The sequence below is a fragment of the Lates calcarifer genome, unplaced genomic scaffold, assembly GCF_001640805.2.
Source record: "Lates calcarifer isolate ASB-BC8 unplaced genomic scaffold, TLL_Latcal_v3 _unitig_968_quiver_1081, whole genome shotgun sequence".
Lineage (NCBI taxonomy): Eukaryota > Metazoa > Chordata > Actinopteri > Centropomidae > Lates > Lates calcarifer.
The window spans coordinates 5,096-24,527 of NW_026118130.1; the positions used below are offsets into that span (position 1 = coordinate 5,096).

Genomic DNA, 19,432 nt, shown 5'->3' on the forward strand with positions numbered 1-19,432 from the left:
CTCCTGGAAGAAATACCTGGTTCTTTAGCCAATACATGCTCCACAATGTTTACTGGTTAGCTGCTTACTTTGTCTGTCCACAATATACAGCAGGTTATTAGAGCTTTTTTGCTGAAAACAGCTTCCTGCTGCTGCTAAAAATGAGATGAAAGCAATGAGAGTGAGCCAGAAAACTACATTTGTGGGCAATAAAACCAAAACAATGAGCTGAAAGATGCTAAAATGTACCACAGAGTTAGAGAGGACTGCAGCAGAGTTCGGTAATAATTCAAATTTAAATTATAAAATACTACATAGAAGAATCACTTTCCTTCTTCTCCTTCTTCCCCTGATTGGCATGTATAATTATGACAATATTCACTTTATAATAAAACACTGGTAGTGTATAAACGTAGGCTGTGTATCTATAATCTATATTTATGATGCAACATGAATTAGCGAGCAAAATGGCCTACTCCACTCAACTTAAATTCATCATGTGTTCAGGCTGTCATTATTCCTCTGTGAAGGATACAGCCAAATGTGTGGAGGAGAAAAAGAAGCAGCAGCTGAGAACAGAGAATCAATCCAACTTTGGTCTTGTGGGGCTAATGTCTGTGATTTCCAGACACGCTGTCCTGCACACAGGCGTCATTTTGACAAAAAGAGTGCACATCGTCCTGACACCGATGTTAAGATCGTTTCCAGGAGGACAGCAGCCGCACCTGGAGACAGAAGGGCAGGTGAAACTGTTGACGGGATAGCTTGGCATTCAAAGTTTTAGACTGGTATTTCAGCAGACTGAGAAGGCACAAAAAAGTCTCTGTGTTGCAAATTACAGTAGCTCTCCAAATATTCTCTGTATTTTTTTACAAGGTGAAGCATCCTGACATTTTGTAGAAAGTAAAGTCTGAGAGATAAATTGACTGAATCATAATGAAAAAAATTGTTTGTGAGCCCTTTTCTCCACTCTCAAAATGTGACAAGCGTTTAGCAAACATGACAAAAGACACTGTGACTCAACACATCACGGTATCCATTTAAGCAGTCGTCACTTTCCATTAAAGCAGCCTAAATCTCTTTAGCCTGGCAAACAGACCCACGAGGCCTCGAGCACACAGCTCTCAGGTGAGTCTGAACGTCAAGATCAAAAGAGCTCCCGGGCAGCTTACGGAGATTAAAGAGAGACAGACAGGTGGACAAAAAGGGGAGTCTAGGAGAGTCTGTCGGCCTGTTTAAGGAGGGCATGTGATTTTTTCCAAAACCAGCCAGTCAGGTCTCAGCATCTAACGCTCAGCTCAGACACTACGTGGTAAATTATGGAGAGGGGAAGAGGGCTGAGACAGACATGAAAGGTAATATAAAAACAGAGCAGGAGACAGAGAGCACAGGAGGAACAGTATCACTGCAGACGGCAGCGAAATCACATGTTTGACCACTCTGCTGAGAAAATCCTCAGAGCTGTCGTTATGCTGCAGAGGATGTAGTCATCATCTGTATTTATACAGCGTAGAGGCAGGAAAAGAAGCAAAGCAGATCAAGTAGAGGACAGGTGATGGATGAGGTTCAGCTTTGTGTCACATGTTCAGTTTATTGTTAGTTGTTCCCCTTTGAAATACAGGGGCTTTAAATCATTACCACTTCTATCAACAGTGCAGCAGGCACAATTTTTACAACAGAGCAAGGTAACGGTTTGTTTGTTAGCCAACTTCCCATCAAAGCAGCATCACTGAGGGCAAGTAGACAAACTCCTAAAACATGCACAGTCATCACTACGTCGCTGTGAGAAGTTTACAACATTGCGTACAACTAATCCTCTCCTTATCAAATAAATACTCTATATTTGGGTCAGGAATTATTTATGTCACCACCGTGTTACCGAATGTGGCTTCAGAGTTTTTATCTGCCACAAATTTTAATCCAGCAGCAACAAAATAATTTAAATTATTATTATTTCTCCTGTCATTTCAGATAAGCAACATTCCCCTTCCACCTAAACCTGAAGTCTGCCTTTGATAAGCCAGATGCAATGCAATGTATTAAACTTGAAGTGTGACTTCATCAGTCAGATGTGGCAAATTCAGATTTCTCAGTTCAAGAACAGCCAATTTCAATTTTGGATATTAAGCTTCATTATGTTTTTTGCATGTAGACAGTGAGCTGTAAAAAGCCATTCTAAGTCAAATGCTGAAAACATGAAAGGGGTCAGAACTTAACTGTTTTACAACTCTGTTTTCCAAGAATTTCCCCAAGTGTGGAAAAGCTGCCATAACAAAAGTAAACTATGTTCAGACAGAATATTGTGATAGCTTAACTAGAAACCTGACAAGACCTGAAACCTCCAACACTCTGCAGCTGCGAGGAGCATAAATAAGAATGTGATGGCAACCTCCAGCCTTTACACAAGCACCCACCTACACTATGTTTTCTGACAACAACCAAGACTGTTTCATGAATTTCTCAGCAAAACATAAATTTGCCAGGATTTTCCTTAGTTTAATTATACGAGTAGCCTACAATTCTGAATTTTCTTGACATGTAATTCAGGGCATAATCACCATCAAAATAAGTGCTCAGTTTTAGCCATTATACTGTAAGTTTCAACACAAAAGAAACACAGTAATTACAGTTTGGGTGCAGAAGTGGAATCATATGTTTTTTCTTGAAACCATCACCATCGTCATTATATTCTCATCATGCCCCAGTCTGCAGACATTAGTAAACAAAAAGAGGATTTCCCATGCAGATGCAGATCAATAAAGCATAAGCATCATGATCACACAAGACATAATTTTTCTTGGAAGCTAGCTGCTGATGCCAACAGCTTGCAATTTTCACTAAGAAGCATCCAAACAGACCAAGAGGATTTGAGCTAACTAGCCAGTTGACCTTTGATTTCATAACCATTAGTCAATATCTGCTTTAAGCAACTGATGGCTGATGCATAGAGCAGCTGCACCACATGCACACACATACACACACATGTATGAAGGGCAAAACTGACTGCATGTGACAGCACATTACAACACAAACCCCCACACACATGAAAATATAAACACACCCTCTAGCACATTAAAACGCACACTCATGAGCAAACACACAGACGCACACTCCTCTTTCTCCTCCTCCTGTGGCCAAGATGAAGTAGGTCTCCAGACAGGCTGCTGAGGTAATGGGCCGTACTCGTCTCCTCTCTTGCAGTTTCCTCCTCTCCTCTTTCCTGGTGTGAATGCCAGCCGACACCCAGACTCAAACCGTGACTTCATGTCCTGACTTCACCTCCTCTCAGTCAGTGACACTGCTTTCTTCCATAAATCTCTCATTTTTTGTCTCGCTCAAAAGGAAAAAAAACCAAAAAAAAACTAGGTGATTAACTAGGCCAGCAAATAAAACACATATGTTAGTGATGTCCTGAGCCAAACTAGAGCTGATCTAGGCCCTGATCTAGGCCCTAAGCCATATTCATTTACAAACACTGTTGAGGTGCTGGAACTGCACAGTGAAGTGAACGCACAAAATAATTTAACACCTTCCAACAAAAGAGTGGTTTTACATCCATTTCAGTCACATTTCCCCAGTGAACCACGACCACTTATGTGTTACTATTGTTTGAGACTGCATTTGAACTCCAGTCTTTCATACATGCTAAGTACAAAGAAAGCCTGTCTTAACCTTGTCCACGTTTCCTCCTGCTACAACAGCAACTATAGGACAGCTATGACACCAGGCTTACAATATTATAGGGCAAACAGTGATGATTCAAAGTTGTGAACATGCACTGCTAAGGCAGAAACTACTGGTGTTATGGCGAGTTAACACTGGCTGACAACACTGTCAGCAGCCCACCAGGAGAGACACTGCGCGCTGTTTTAGGATTTCATGACCAAGACATTAACTCTATGTCTTTATCTGGGAGATAAACAAGAATGAATAAGCATATTGGTACAATCCTGATGAACTGCTTCACTAATTTTAACGTAGGCTCACTGTAAGCTACATGCATACTGTCCAAACACAGTGCCCCTAATCAGGAGGGAGAGCAAAAATCATTATCAGGATATGCCTAACACACATGAAATGGCAAATATTTATCCATCAAATATTGTACGTTTTAAACAATGCACATCCCTCAGTAAAATACTTTATTTAGAGACAAATTTGTCAGACCAAGAGCAAGCTCTGATAATGAATGAAGCAGTTTAAGATTATGCCAAACTTTCTTAATTTTTGTTGGACATGAAACAAACTGAATTGTTCAATTAATCATTTTATTAATCACTGAACCATTAACTGTTAGAACAACCCAAAAATCTGTATCTGTTGAGGATGAGGAAAACCCTTCAGGGAAAATGACTGCTGCTTTAAGCCTCGCCACAACACACGCTATATCAACAGCCCTACCATAATCCACCACTGCAGACAGCTGCAGTGTCTACCACATAAGCACTATCCACACTGAGCTGTCTGTCTGTGGCTGCACTCCAGCTTTTCTTCCAAGCTGGTTAAATAGCACAGGTTGCCGATGCCTCTCCAGGGTGTTTCAGAGAGGCAGGCTTATGGGTGGCGGCGGTGCTTTCCATGCCCTTTAAGAGACTCAGACATCATGCCTGCCGGGAATGTAAAATGCCATGGTAATGCCACATTAGTGATTAATACAGTACATCCACTAAAACCAAATGTGATGCATCGGGCTTTCAAATGTTGAGAAATGAATCTGAAGATGATAAAATGCAGTTAGAGAGATGGAGCAGGGAAGGACAGATTATACAGAACACAATCCTCCCCAGTGGGTGACTGGAAGTGGTCTTGTACGGCTCTGCTGGCGCAAGAGCAAGGCAAATCTAGCTATGCAATAATCAGCAACTGAGGAGCTAAGGCCACAGGTTGCATGTAATGGCTAATTGCTGTTGCTGTAAACAGTCAGCACCATTATATTTGCTGTGCTGTTCCAACAAGGCTCTGGTAAGAGGAATAGACGAGTGGATAATTAGTGTCTGATACAGAGCTCAGGGTCTGGCTGCTATCAGGTTTCACATTAAGGCAGAGAGTGTGATAGGGTCCTTCTTGGTCTGCAGTGCTCCAGGGGTCTTTATATATCTAACTGAGGCATGCAGTGAGTGCAGGGCCAGATGCACTGAGATGATTCACCCTGGCATACACTGATGTGGCTTGTCAGTGTGATCAATCAGCGTTTAATCATGGCTGTAATCACACGCGGCAAAAACAAAAACGGGCAAGGAGGGTGTCCACTCATTCCTGCACACATGACACATCATCACACCTTCTTAAGGGAGGCTGGGCGCTATGTTTAAAACCAAAATTGTGATATTTTACCACAGGAAAATACAACAAGTGAAGTGATAAAACATCTGGGTCCTGACTCATCTCAAGACCAATTTAGTTAATAGATTGCAAGTTAAACCACAGTCACTGTCATTAAATATGACATTTGATATCAGCTCCCTCCTCTTGAAGGTCAATGTTTTATTACATCAAAGTGTATTTAATTTTTTTTATGATGTTAGCAGAGGTGGTCTTTTTTTCTGGTGAGGTGACCCATTAAAAACTGGGAGAAGGACTATTTTTATATATCAATATATCATAATATTGTAAATGCAGAGCTGGGTAATACTTATTTGATCCATGATCTTTTTTACAACATGCGATCAAAAAGTTTTGAGACTGTTCCTGTTGCAAACACACGGAGCATGGCACGGTAACGCAAATGCAGCAGCTGTAAGCAATATCATTCATGAATCAGTATTCTACTTAATGTTACAAGATGAATATCAGGACCTTTGTTACATGTTTTTATGGCCACTTGCAGGTGTGAATTTACAATTTAACTATAGCCTGTTTTCTTCAACATTTGTGGGGTTATGCACGGGGAATTAGTCCCCATATTCAAGCTGAAGGATCGCCGTTTTGACACAACAGAGGAGACCCAGTGCGAGTCGCAGATGGTGCTTGACGTACTTACAAAACGGGACTTCCAGAGAGCGTTTGAAGCGTGACAGCACTGGGAGCAGTGTACTACTTCAAAGGGGATGGCAGCCAAATTTAAATCATTTACGGTTTTTGCTTTGCTTGGCACAGACTCTTTTTTATCGTATCTCATATGTATTCTTTGGGTTTATGTATGGCTGCTTGTGTTTAGACAACATTTAACATCAGAGAAGTTTAGCTCCTTTTATTAGATGAAGAAAAGTTTAGTAGAAACTGTATATCTCCTAGGTTGAGGTGGTATTTGTACTAAAACTCAGTTATCAAATCAACACAAGCATGAGCATCCATTAGATGTAGTTATTAAAGAACTGTGACCATGCTCTGCACTGAGCTGGATATTTTACAGCTGAAAAATACTGCTGTCAGTGCTCTTTGGTGGCCAAACTATTGACAGTGACACCATTACATAACCTACCTCAAACATATCACAGACATTTCTGTAATGCAATTTCTTGTTAGTTTCCCGCTTTAAACAGAATTTTGCAAAATGATAATCAATTTGATCATGTCATTGTGGTATGATTTAGGTTAAAAAAGATAAAATTATGTTCCAGTCCTCTCACATTTTTAAATAAAGTAAAATATTTCAGTTGGCTTTCACGACACAAACTCTGGATTTTCTGGATTTTTCCTGCCAGCTCCACAACTTTCTCACTGATCACACCTTAACAAACTGGGATTGAGCTGTACTCTGACCACTCAAGAATGTCTAAACAGGGTGAAAGCAGGCTTTTGTATCGTTTCTCTCCTTCTGCCTGAATGGGAGAAATGCTGAATTTGGCTCGAGATCTGCCCTCCTTTTCTGGCATCCTTTGAAAAAAAAAGTGTACCAAAGTGCCTATTTAGGAGGATGAATTGTGTCATGTGGGTTGCAGACGTGCTCTCGTGTGAGCATAAATTAACTAGATGAGCAGTCTGCACATCTGAGGAGATACACATAATACATGCATATAGGTGGAAATGCACACGCTGATGCCATTTTTCCCTTTTGTGCAGCGCTCTGCTCCAGTTACATCAGTCACATCACACTGTGTCCCATGTCCCCACAATCCCCCCTACGGTCATTCATCACAATGTCACTCAAACACTGACTCGGGTCCCCGGAGTGTCATGGTTATGTCGTCCCTCTGTGCGTGTACGTGTGTGTCATGTATGCGTATATTTTTGCGTGTCTGTGCATGCATTTGTGTGAATGCATGTGTCTGAGTGCATCCATGCATGTATTTTTCTATTTTTAGGGACGTGGTGCTTTTTGTTTTGTTTTGTTTTGTGGGTTTTTTTCTTCCCTCTCTCAGAGGGCGCCGGAGATATGAAGGTGTGTTGCTGCAGTGACAGAGAGGGAAGAGACAGAGCGAGTCTAGAGAAAGAGAGCGAGAGAGAAGTGGGAAGAAGTCAGGAGGAGCTCAGCAGCAGCAGCAGCAGCAACAGGCAGAGGGCAAAGAGGATGACAGTGCCTTCTAGTAGCCTCTCTGTCAACATGATTATCTTTGAACCCAGCTGGAGGTCAAAGGCGTGTCAGACTACATGCAAGATGGTTACTAAGGGGAGTCAAACAGACACTCAGTGGGGGCTACATGGGAAGGCGGAGGCAGAGCCAAGCCAGCTTTGCATTCACTCCCTGAAGATTCAACAGTGAAATTATGAAAATCACATGTTCTCCTGGCAGAAACGAGCAGGGAGCTGCTCACTTGTAGCTTTGCCGCGGCTCACTGCAATATGGATCAGAGTTCTGGGGGGAGAGGCATCCGTCTGAAGGCATGAATAGAAAATCACTACAGCCGACATGTGATCCACCATTGTTGTTTTTCCAATTAGCATCTGCGCTGCTGAGCATCTCTCAGGTTGAAACATGAAGGTGTCAATCTAACAGTAACACAAACACACACACACAGATCTTGAAGCTTTAACGTCTAAAGATTACACACAGCTGAGGTGCAATAGTGCCACTGATGTGCTCCGCTAATGACACAGAGTTGGCTCTGTACAAAATGAAGAGCTCATCAAAGCACATCAGATCCCAGAGTTCGCGTTGTGCATGCATCACTGGTCAGTTTTTGAGGCCGACAAACAAAAAGAACATCTCGTTAATGCAAATCTGTATCAGCTGCAATCTGCAGACAAGCTTTAAATAGAAAGCCAGGCTGATGCCCATTACGTGACCCTGTGCCATGATACATACCGTACATAATAACTCCATAGCTCCATAGACCAATGTAATTGAAGGAAAACTGAGTGCGGCTGTGTTTAAGAAACCCGAATGTAGTTTTCTACTGTATCAGGAAGCCACTGGTTTCCACTCATTACTGTGCAATATTAAAGTCTACTGGTATAATCATACAGCTTCCTCAAGTTGTGTTATCTGCCACAGAGTCAAGCCTGCAATATATTTTTGTCATAGTTGGGATTTTTCTATTTTGGATTCAGCTCCAGTTCTCTAAAATACCTGGATTCAATAAGCTCTGGCTAAAGCTAAGATGATTACTCCAATAATCAATCAACAGATATAATTATCATACATAATGTCAGTCAGACTTAACATTTCACAGACTATACGATTAATAAATTAATCTAAAAAATGCAACTCACTGAAATCGTTTTAATTTAACTATGACATGAATTGCTCAGGTTGCCACACCAATCCACTGCAACCATGGACGCAGTGGCACTAAGAATTCAACAGCCTGCCTTTACTGAACAGATGTAAGCAAGAGTAGAAACCAAATGTTGTGCTAATATTACTGCAGAAACAGTATATTGAATCAGTGCATCTCTTGATCATGTCGTGTCCATTTCAGGTGTTTTTTCCAGTATTTGAGTTAAAGTAGCTGATGAAAAATAAGGTGTGAAAAAAGTAATTTAATGTATAGATTCTGCTAATTTCATCTGTTGCTTGGTTGTTGTTGTTTCTGTCTCAGCTGAAAAAATGTGTTGATTACAAATTTAATCTTTGAGTTTGAGTTAGTTATAACGTTTGTTGCTTGTGAATGTTTACAGCTAAACCCATTTAGATTCAAGATGGGATTTGATAAGATTCAGATTCAATAAAAAGCCATTAAAACCCCCAACCCTAGTCATGGTCTTTTCAAAGTCAATCTGCATTTAAACTGCATTACTAAGCAACAACAGTGAAACATCAACAAAGCCAATGCAGACTTGGTGTTGATTGATTGATTACATAACTCAAGAGTATGCCAACAATCTTTAACAGCAGGATAAATACATCCTTAACCCTGAAATTATGCATCATGCATTTAAAAGCGGTCTGCAGAAATGTTGTGTATACATGATTTGTGGTAACACTCTGGTATGGCCCTTTAAAATACACTTTCCAGAGGCATCTTTTTGACATCCTATTTGTTGATGTGACGGAGAAGATCAATAAAAAAAACTTGGTTGTGGTATTAAAGCTTCCCTTTCCTAACATTCACATATTGTATGCAGTGTGCTGTTCACCTATTCACTGGTGGACTTAATTAACAATCAGTATGAGAGAGTCCAAGTATTCAACAAGTGGGTGTTCAGAATATCTTGTTTTAGTGTCAAAATCAACTTCGTGCCAGAGCTTGCTCGCTTTGATCTGCCAAAAAAGTGGAGTATTTGTTGAAAACATAAAGGCCTTAAGATGATCAGAATTTCAATTTAAGCAGTGCAACATGATACTCTGCATGTCAATAACACAACACCACAACAACTGGCTCTGGTCAACATCCTTTTTGACACTGAACAAACAAAACAACAGGCTGCTACACTCAACAACAAGCCAAATTAGAGGTAGAAATCAACACTAGCAACCATCCAAATAATGCCACAAATGTTAGGCTGTTTTTCGGTCCAATCAGACAAACCAGCAGGTACGCAAACATCCTTTAAATGTTCTGATTTGTAGTAGAAAAGAAAGAAAACTACTTGGCTGCAGAAATAAACAAAACTAGCAGAGGGATTTGGGGGAATTTACTATTCACTGTGGCCCAAGACAAAACAATTACCTTCCTTCAGTGACTAAAATACTACACACCTGTTGCAGTACTCTATGTGCCAGTAAGCACAATGTTATTATGTGAAGGCTGACAACAACAAGGCATCAGCAGAGAGTACATTTGCAGAACAAAGCTCAAGAGTCAACCTGTGCAGCCGAACACCAAAGTCCCAAGGAGAAAGCACAGCAGGAGACTCCCAGCGCAGCAGCGTGGGAGGGAAAGAGCAGCTATCAGCATTCATCAAGTCATTTTACTGGCCAAAGAAAAAAAATAAAAACATCTCTGGAAACTTGCAAGACTCAGAACACGCAACCAAAACACCTCAGTACCACAGTCCTTTAAGGGCTGCAGGGCAGCAAAGATGCTCTGACCCCAACTGATCCCAGAACAGAGCTGACATTTAAAAGAAGGCATCAGTGGACTCACGGTTTTGAAGTCGCTGGGGCTGCACTCCTGGCCTTGGTAGCGGCAGTAGAGCATCATCTCTCTCAGGTCGTGGCCGACCCTCTCGATGAACTCCTTCATGCTGAACGGCGTGGGCTTGTATTTGGTGAAGTTGGCTTTTTCCTGCAGGGAAGCCAACACGTCGGGCTCAGCCAGGTGCGCTTGGGGGATTTTCAGGTGCACATCCAGCAGTGCCATTAGCTCTCCAGCGTGGTACAGATCGTTGCGCGTGAGGCGGCTGAAGCGGTACGCGTTGAGGTTACAAATGGTCACAGCAGGGAAGACCAGGCTGCTCGACACCACGGCATCCACGCTGGTCACGTGAGGGTAGGAGAGGAAATAGGCCAGGCGTTCAGCGCTCTCCAGGGCTAACAGTCCCAGGCAGGCCAGCAGAGCCGCAGCCCAGAGTAAGCGGCGCACGCTGGGCTGACCATAAGGGAAGACGTAGCGCAGGCCGTGCAGCGTGCTGGTGTGAGCAAAGGCCTGCCAGGAGGTAGGGTGCAGGCTGGAGCTCTCCTGGCTCCCCTGACTGCCACAGCTCTCCTTCAGATCCATCATCAGCCCTCCAGCTCCTCAGCCAGGGAGCCCCTGGTGCACTCACACCTGCACAGACAGCAAGAAAACGTCAATAAAAGACTTAGATTCTCATCCCATAATAATATCGACTGTGCTAATAAGACAAAAGAAGAAAGAGAGAAGAGAGGAGAGGAAGATAGCAATGCAAAAGACAAGGAGGAAAGTAGAAGACAGAGGCAGAGACCTGCAGCAAACACTCATAGGAAACATAAAGACAGAAAAACGAGCACATTAAAAGCCAAGCAACAAATGAGAAAGAAGAGGAAGTAGACATAAGAAGGCAAAGATCTCCACAATCCAAATAACTACTACGGAGAGTAAGAGACAGAGGATAAAGATGCTCCCTTAGGGCATCCCTCTCCTCTCCACCTCCACTCTCAATCACTCCCTTGAGCTTAGAGTTACTGAGGCTGCCAGCAGCTCCTACTACACCCCCGACACACACATACTCACTCAACACACACGCTCTCCCCAAATTCCAAACTGACCCCCACCCTCCCACCTCCTCCGCCACCTCCCCTCCATACTCTGTCGCCCTGTGTGACTGCTCGATTTTCATTGACAAAAATCCCAGAGGTAAGTCCTCTGTGACACCCGGAGCGAGAGGTGAGAGTCACTTAAGCCGCAAGCCAATCAAAGCTGCCTCTGTGTGTTTAACGTCCCGACTCATCTCCATTCAAAAACACACACACTCACGCAGCTGTAACTATCTCGTGCATGAGTGTGCATTAAGATTGACACACACACACACACAAAGAAAATACATCCAGGTTTCTCGGGATCTCCTGTGCCCCCAACTAATGACAAGCCTAAGCACCTCTCTCGTTCAGCCTAGCGAGAAGACATCCAGCCGGCACGAGTGTGTGTGAGTCTGAGAGTGTGTGTTTGTGCGTGTGTGTGTGAGAGAGAGAGAGAGACAGCGGCAGAGAGAGAGAGAGAGGGAGAGGGGAAGAGAGAGAAGGAGAGCTGTTGATGATCAGAGCCGCTGGTTAGTCTCGCATGCCGATCCAAACTCCTCCCGTTTTCCTCTTCTTCTGGCCAGATACATCCGCTTTCCCTCCTCTTCCCAGCTCATCTGTGGCGGCGGCGAACAACAGCGGAGCCGGGAGAGACGGGAGGCGCACACACCAACACACATGCTCGCACAGAGTGAGAGAGAGTGAGTAGCGGGGAGAGAGAGGAAAGGGGGGAGAAAGAGGAGGGAAGACGACGCTCTCCTCGCTTGCTCTCTCCACAGCCAAGTCTCTTATTCAATATGTTTCCTCCTCCTCCTTCTCCTCCTCCAACACCACCACCTTCACTCATTTGTCTTTCAGCCTTTCATATTTCCATATCTTGTCACCACAAACAGAGTGATGGATGGATGCAAAACGGGAGGCTGTCAGAGGTACAGATAGTACAGGGGAAAACAGTGGTGGCAGCTTGGTCGAGGAGGGGGGGTGTATGTCATGGGAAGTGAAGCAGAAGTGGAGACGGAGGAGTAAAGGCAGAGAGATGTAGGTTGAGGGGAGGGATGAGGACAAAAATAAGATAGGAAAACTAAAAAAAGAGTGAGCCAGCGAGGAAGTGTGGTCACACGAGTTACAATGTCACATGCACGGACGTAAAGGGAATAATAACACACAGAGTGCGAGTGTCACGTGTATAAAACACTGAAATTGTGAGCCCTGTATCTGTAATTGAGGGCATTTTATCTTTGCGAGTAGCTGTGTGTTTATCAATCAAGACAGAGAGAAAACAGCCAGTACGTGAAAATATATGAGGAGACAGGAGGAATAGAGCTGTGACAAGAAAATAAAAGAAGGTGTGAGAGTGTTGAAAGGTGGTAAGAGAGAAAATAAATCAGGTTTTGTGAGGATTTGGACTGAATGGAAACAGGCAGGTTGTCAACCTGATCCTAGAAAGTCACCTCATCATTTTCAGCAAACAGAAGTTAAAAGCTTGCTGAATTACAATAAGGCAGATATCAAATAATATACCACAGAATAATGGTGGATTTTCTGGCTGATACCAACACGGGTACTTGACAGTTTTAAAAGAATCAGATAACAATGTATTGGCCACGTAAGCACACATACATGTGAGAAACATGAGACTGGCAGCAAATAAAGAAGGAAATTGGAAAATGAATATCAGAGAAACATTTAGTATTTAACTTTATGTGAGTGTGTATTAAAGGTAAGACTCAAATGCAGCTTACAAAACTAAAAAAAAAAGAAGATATAACTATACAATACGATAACACTTATGATACAATACAATACTAATTTTGGTAAATATTAAATGAATTGGTGTGCAGTGTGGGTAAGCCTTAAGAACATTTAATTAATTTTTGATTACTTATATTAACTTCTCTTTCCATGAATAATTCATCTTTACAACAAGAAAGTTTTGTCTAACCATTATTTATGTCAACAAATTTAAATTTAATTTTTAAAAAAGCCTTTTTAAAACCAGTTAATTACCGTTTTTGTGCAGAGATTTACTTATTTGCAACCAAAGGTAAAAATAGGTGAAAGTAGGCCAATTACGTTATAGGGGGGAAAGTAGCGGTAAAAGACTCATCATTACCATAATCAGCAACACTAATTGACACTACACCTGCCATGCTGGCAACTACACTAACTCCCATCTTCTGTCAAAGCTTGTTTCAGTCCTCTGGTTACATGTCATGCTAATATGCCAATTACACAATCATGTATCTGAACAGGCAAAACACCTGAGAGAAACCCTCTGCAATAAGCAGGAGGACACACAGCAGATACCTGAAAGCAAGCAGCCAATCTTGGTGGTAGTAAATTTAGAAAATAAATAGCTTTATGTACTGCACATTGTTTCAGACTAAATAAAAAATTCAAGATTGCTTTTGGGAAAATACAAACATGCTGTTGGCCAAGACTCTCATTTTATAGAATTATTGGGCAATTACCGTACACCTCTAATAAAGTGATTAAAAAGTAATGGGCAGCCAAAATGAAAGAGGCAGTCCTATAAAATATGCTTTAATATCATTAGAATAAAAAAAACTTCATTACCTAAGTTTAAGGAGTCCAGGGTTTAATTAAGTTGCTTTAAATACATAATGCTACATCTGTTTAAAGATGCAAGGATCAGTTCGATTAATCGATTACTCGTTTTTCAACCACATATGCAAAAGAAATGCTGTTTTTAGATCCTGAAAGTATCAGCCCCTGTATACATATCATGGACAATATTGGAATATTTTGAGTGGGGTTTTTTTTCTTTTCTTTTTTTTTGGTCGTGAGTGAAATAAAACAAGCCACAAGCCACCTGAGCTTGGACTTGGAGAGGGTCATTTTTCACTCCTGACATTTTATTGAATACACAATTAGTCAACTTAACGAGAAAATAAGAGGCATATTAATCTAGAATAAAATAATCGTTAGTTGCAGCCCTACATCTATTTCCTGCTTGTAAATTGGTCAGTCATTATACATTAGGTTAATTCTTCCACCGAGCTTTTGTTAATGTTAGCTAACATCGTCCTTGCTAAGCATTTTACCCTTATATGCTGATTATCACGCATTAATAATTAACTGTGGTTACGCTAAATACTTTTTTTGTACGGCATTCTATAAAGACGATATTTCAATAATCATAATGCGTTTTAACTCGGTAAAAAGAAAAATATGTGGTTGTTTTGTATGTTAGCTTGTTTTGTATGTTAGCTCACCCTTAATCGGTCCGAATTTCAAAGTTTGGCGGCCGCCGAGCTCCTTGTTTTAAACCCTCTCCTCATCTTCTTTCAAATAAAAAATAATAATCCTTTAATCGTGTACTGTTCTGTTGGGAGTAATGTGGCGTTGGAAAATAAACCATATTTAAGCAGTCTTTTCAGGGCTTGTGTGCTTCACCGTCGTCCGTGTCCATAGGTGTCCGGTAAACCCCGAAATGACTGTAAACAATCAAGATGGCGGCCGGATGTGGCGCACTTTAGCTGTCGTTGTTTGTCAGGAGAAAAAAGACAAAATAATACCATCATGTAATCCAGTTAAAAGATATATATTGATAATAAATGTCTATTTATATGAAAAATATTAGATTAGATTTGTTTTATGTTTACTTTTTATTTTTATTTTGGAACATTAACAGTCTTGAACAGGTAAAGGAGGTTTCCCTTTAGAATATAGATGTTACCCAGTGAGAATATTTTCACCTGAGCTGGTTGGTTTCTTTTTATCTGCTTATTGCCTCAACTTAATATACCTGAACATGTCTTCCAAATGTTAATGTTATAGTTGTAGAACAACCAGTGTGTTTGGGTAGTATCTATCTCATTGTTAAGAAAAATAATAAGACTCCAATGCAATCATCAGTGCAACAGTCTCTAATGTAAAAACAATGGTTATGAGAGGCACCAAGTAGAACTAGATCTGTGGCAGTTAATGGACCTGTAACAGAAACATTTTCATACCTTTCCCAATAAAACTCACATTTTTGTTGTCAAGAACATCACTTCACAAAATTCATTGGAAGTTCAGGACTAAGAACGCTGAAATTTCCTTCAATTATTGTTTTATCATTGATATTAGATAGATTAGATTCACCCTTATTGCATATATATATATATATATATATATATATATATATATATATATATATACATATGCTGGCTAATAGTATTATGTGCATCTTGGGGTATCTGTACATCTCTATGCACTTGCAAACTAAGTTCAGCAATTTGCAACAACACAGAAACACTAATTAAAAGTAAAGAATGACTGAAGTTGAAAGATACAGTATTGTGTTTTTATCTCTCTCTCAAGTACACACATACACACTGCCTACACCCACACACACTGTCAGTCGATCACACAGTCTTTCTCCCAAATGAAATTTGCTGTGGTCTCAGACAGCTGCAGGGTTTGCTGGTTTCTTAACAACTTAATTAAGCAAATCTCCCCTTTTCCCACCGAGGTAATGAGCGTAGTTTTACAGGGATTAAACAGTCTCCAGGGTTGAAAATAAGGCTTTATGCTTTAGCAATCTTATCTGGCTTTATCCATCCAACCAACTTTCCATCCACAAGATTATTAAGGCGGGAGTCTTGTTAGCCTTGCCAGCCTTGCCATATTCTTCTCTTTTTAATTTGCAAGGTATTAATGCTAAAAAGGCTTAGTGCAACATTATTAAATATGAGACTGAGTTTGTTCTTTCTGTCACTGGGTACAGGCATAAATTTCCATTCTTGACTTGGATTAATGTGGATAGCTCATGTTTATTCATTCAGTTTAAAGGTGTCACAGCAAAGGTTTACATATAGATAGGTGACAAGTTAAAGGAAAACCAACGTTAAGTATCACTGTAATGCTGCTGAGAGCCTTAGGAAACTCTACTGAATGGATGAACACCATTATGACACATGATATACAACCATTTGTTATTTTGACGACGGGCTGTCCAATGTATTTTCATGCTTTCACATCAAACCAAGCAGTGACCTTTCCTACCCTAAATGGAACCACTTGCATATTCCTCAACTCATTTATTCAGGTTTTCCCTTTAATGTGTCATCCGTCTGAATTTAAGTAGTATGTAAATATATGCACTGTATTATATGGACAGTATAGAATGCATTAAAGAAGCTAGTGTGCAGTGAAACCTATTTTCACTGTGTTTTTAAACCTTTTTCTTCTAACTTTGAGGTTCAAAATTCATTCTTGACCTTGGAAACGGCTGTTGCCAAAGCAAAATCAATTCAAGGTCCTTTTATTAGCAAATGTGGTGTAACATCATGGAACTGTAGATAAACATTTACATTTTTTTCTTTTACTTTGGAGACCTACTGTAGATATTAAACACATAGATCATACAGGTATTGAATTTTCCAGAACATGGGGCAAGCCATTGCCCGAATGGCTGGACCACATACCATATGTGCACAAGCCCTGAGCAGCTGGTCTCCAGCTCGCCTCCCAGCCAGACGGACCCTTCACTGTATATCTTTCCCCTACTCTTTCCCCTCATTTCCTGTCTCTCTCCACTGTCGCTATCAACCAGTGTTTCCTCTAGGTTGACTGTTTAATGAACTTGCATGGTTTAAGCTTCATGTTTAAATGCATTTCTCTGGCTTTTAATCCAACCTTGCCAGAGCCCAATAAGACAGCCAGTGAAAAGTTTCTTGCTTGCTTGAGCAGGCCTTAGCGCTATACTGTAACAAACTTAAAGCGCATTTTACTCTTTCAATGTGAAGTTTGGCTGCCATTTTTTTTCCAATTTTGCAACCATTGTGAGTCATCAACTATTCACCTAAGACATTAAAAAGGATGGCCGTTGGATATTTCAGGCCTCTCTACCCAAATCTCAGAGAGTTAACTGTACTTTACATCAGAGATGAGAAAGTTCTCTTTCCTCCTGGGACTCTAAACCAGAGTAAACCACAGATAAGGATCCTTTTTAAAAAATCTTTTGGGGATTTTTTTGGGGAGGTAGGTAGGCACTTCTTATACTATATGCATGATGAGACTGAAAGAGTAATTACGCTTCTCAACTATCTTAATGGATTATGAAAAATAATAAGCTCTTACCAGGAGATAATTAGGATGTGTAAGTACCAGACTTTGCAAGACTGGGCACAGTTGATTATTACCTCTGGCAAGAGGCGATTGAAGTTGAAGGGCAAATTATTCCAGAATGTGAGCAATAGCATGAAGACTTACTGGAACTGAGCCCCCACCCCCCCACCCCCTTTGTGAAGGTCTTAATTGGTAGATGTGCAGATAAGGGAAGGAGCAACCCCCTCTGCACACACACATATAAAGATAGACCGTTTCAAAGAGCCTTGTTCTGGTCAAATTAAGTTCCCCTCCAATTAGGAGTTTTATCATCAGGACTCTTAACTGGGTGTTGGATGTCTGTGTGCTCTCATTAACTCATGAACTTGACTAATGATGTCCACTAGGACCTGAACTGCTAGGGAGGGTGTTAAATGCTACCCCCTGCTGGTATTAGGGAGTACTATGTAGATGAACTGCATCTACAGCAGGGGCTCCTAACTTTTTTTGGCTTCGTCCACTTGTGACCCCTCAGTCAGATAATGGCCCAAGTGTGGATGTCAGTTGTGAGCAGTTTAATTTAAGAGTGATTTTTCCCTCTGAATGATTTTTAGAGGCTTGAAGAAATGAGAGTGTCCAGTCTTTCTGAAGAAAGTAGCTACAATTAAAGACATTTTTGAAAGAAATTAACAGAAATTTATGTGACAAGAGTAACAAATTTCCTTAATGTTAATATCTCATGGAGTGGTTCCCAAACTGAGCATTGGGGCCACCTAAGTCTATCTCTTCAGACATTTATCTCATCTTCATATCTTTTCTGTCAGTTACTGTAGGTCTGTAGGTCTCTAAAGAGCAGTCAAGTAATACAAATAATACAGGAATTATCACCCTTTGGTTTTGCTGGTAACAAATACAACCTGTGACACTGGGTTGTGAGTATACACAGTACCATTTTAGAGGGTCACAAGTCAAAAAAAGTTGTGAATCACTGATTTAAAGAGTCCTTAAGATTTACCTCTGGACACTTTGTGGAGTCCCGAATCCCTGGTTGGGGAACTAGTGATCTACTCTACACATTTTTTTGCAGTTCGGCTTCTGTACTTTAGTATAGTGGTCCTGAAATTAGTCAGTGGCTGTGAGGTTAAAATACTGACTTTCAGCTTAAAACTGAAAGATGCTCATACCCACACTGGGTGAACACACACTTAAATCCCCACTCTATTCATCTTGTATAGATGTAAACACCCTTAAACTTAAAAGCTTAGTTAAATGAAATTACAATAACCCCATATTTTCTCATTTACCTCTGGTGAAATTCTAGCCAGAAAGAGTAGTTTTGGTTTCCCTTGTCCAGGTTTTGAAGTTTCTGCTACCACCCACTAACAACATCTCTTTCCAGAAATGGTGTCCTGGTTACTCTGGAAAATCCCTTCATTCATCTTCAGTGTAAAGTAGCTTCAGTGGAAACTGTTCACAGTGATGAGTGTGGATTATCCACAGTCACCAGGAAAGTGTTTTTGGAAGGACATGTTGCTGCCAACTTGTTACTTGTCACAGTATCTAGTGTTTTCACTAGATAGTGAGGGATGGGTAAGAAATTATTTTGGTGAACTAACCCTTTAAAGTCGTTCAAGTCAATATTATTAACTGTGTAGCACTTCACATGCACTTTGCCCAAGTTCTGAAGCAGTAGAGGAGAACAGGCTTACACTTTCTACGCTGTTATGAATGTAAACTCCCTGAAATTTAAGCTAAAAGTCAGCACTTTAGCCTCACAGTCACTGTCTAATTTAAGATCAATTGTGCAGAAGTTGTGAGCCAAAACAGCAGAAAATATGTTAGTACTCAAATACTTACAGAGTGTACTGTAAACTGTACTTATTTCAGCCACACAGCAAAGAGGAGAGAACAAGAAAATATTTAGGATGACTGCAA

At 40.9% G+C, this 19,432-nt stretch overlaps 1 protein-coding gene across 3 annotated transcripts; it reads right to left on the bottom strand.

Annotated features, from left to right (window-relative positions):
- Positions 1–443: 443 nt before the first annotated feature.
- LOC108880647 (acid-sensing ion channel 2-like) lies at positions 444–14,727 on the bottom strand. 3 transcript variants are annotated; one of them, XM_018672240.2, is made up of 3 exons: positions 11,800–12,113; positions 10,389–11,009; positions 444–704 (listed from the first exon to the last, which is right to left on the bottom strand). In XM_018672240.2, exons 2-3 carry the CDS (start codon positions 10,962–10,964, stop codon positions 672–674), a joined length of 609 nt encoding a protein of 202 aa, XP_018527756.1. In that variant the 5' UTR covers positions 10,965–11,009; positions 11,800–12,113; the 3' UTR covers positions 444–671. The 3 variants fall into 3 exon arrangements, with proteins under 3 accessions (XP_018527756.1, XP_018527755.1, XP_018527754.1); XM_018672239.2 differs by lacking the exons at positions 444–704; positions 11,800–12,113 and adding an exon at positions 14,677–14,727 and having other exon boundaries at positions 9,935–11,009; XM_018672238.2 differs by lacking the exon at positions 444–704 and having other exon boundaries at positions 9,935–11,009.
- Positions 14,728–19,432: the final 4,705 nt, after the last annotated feature.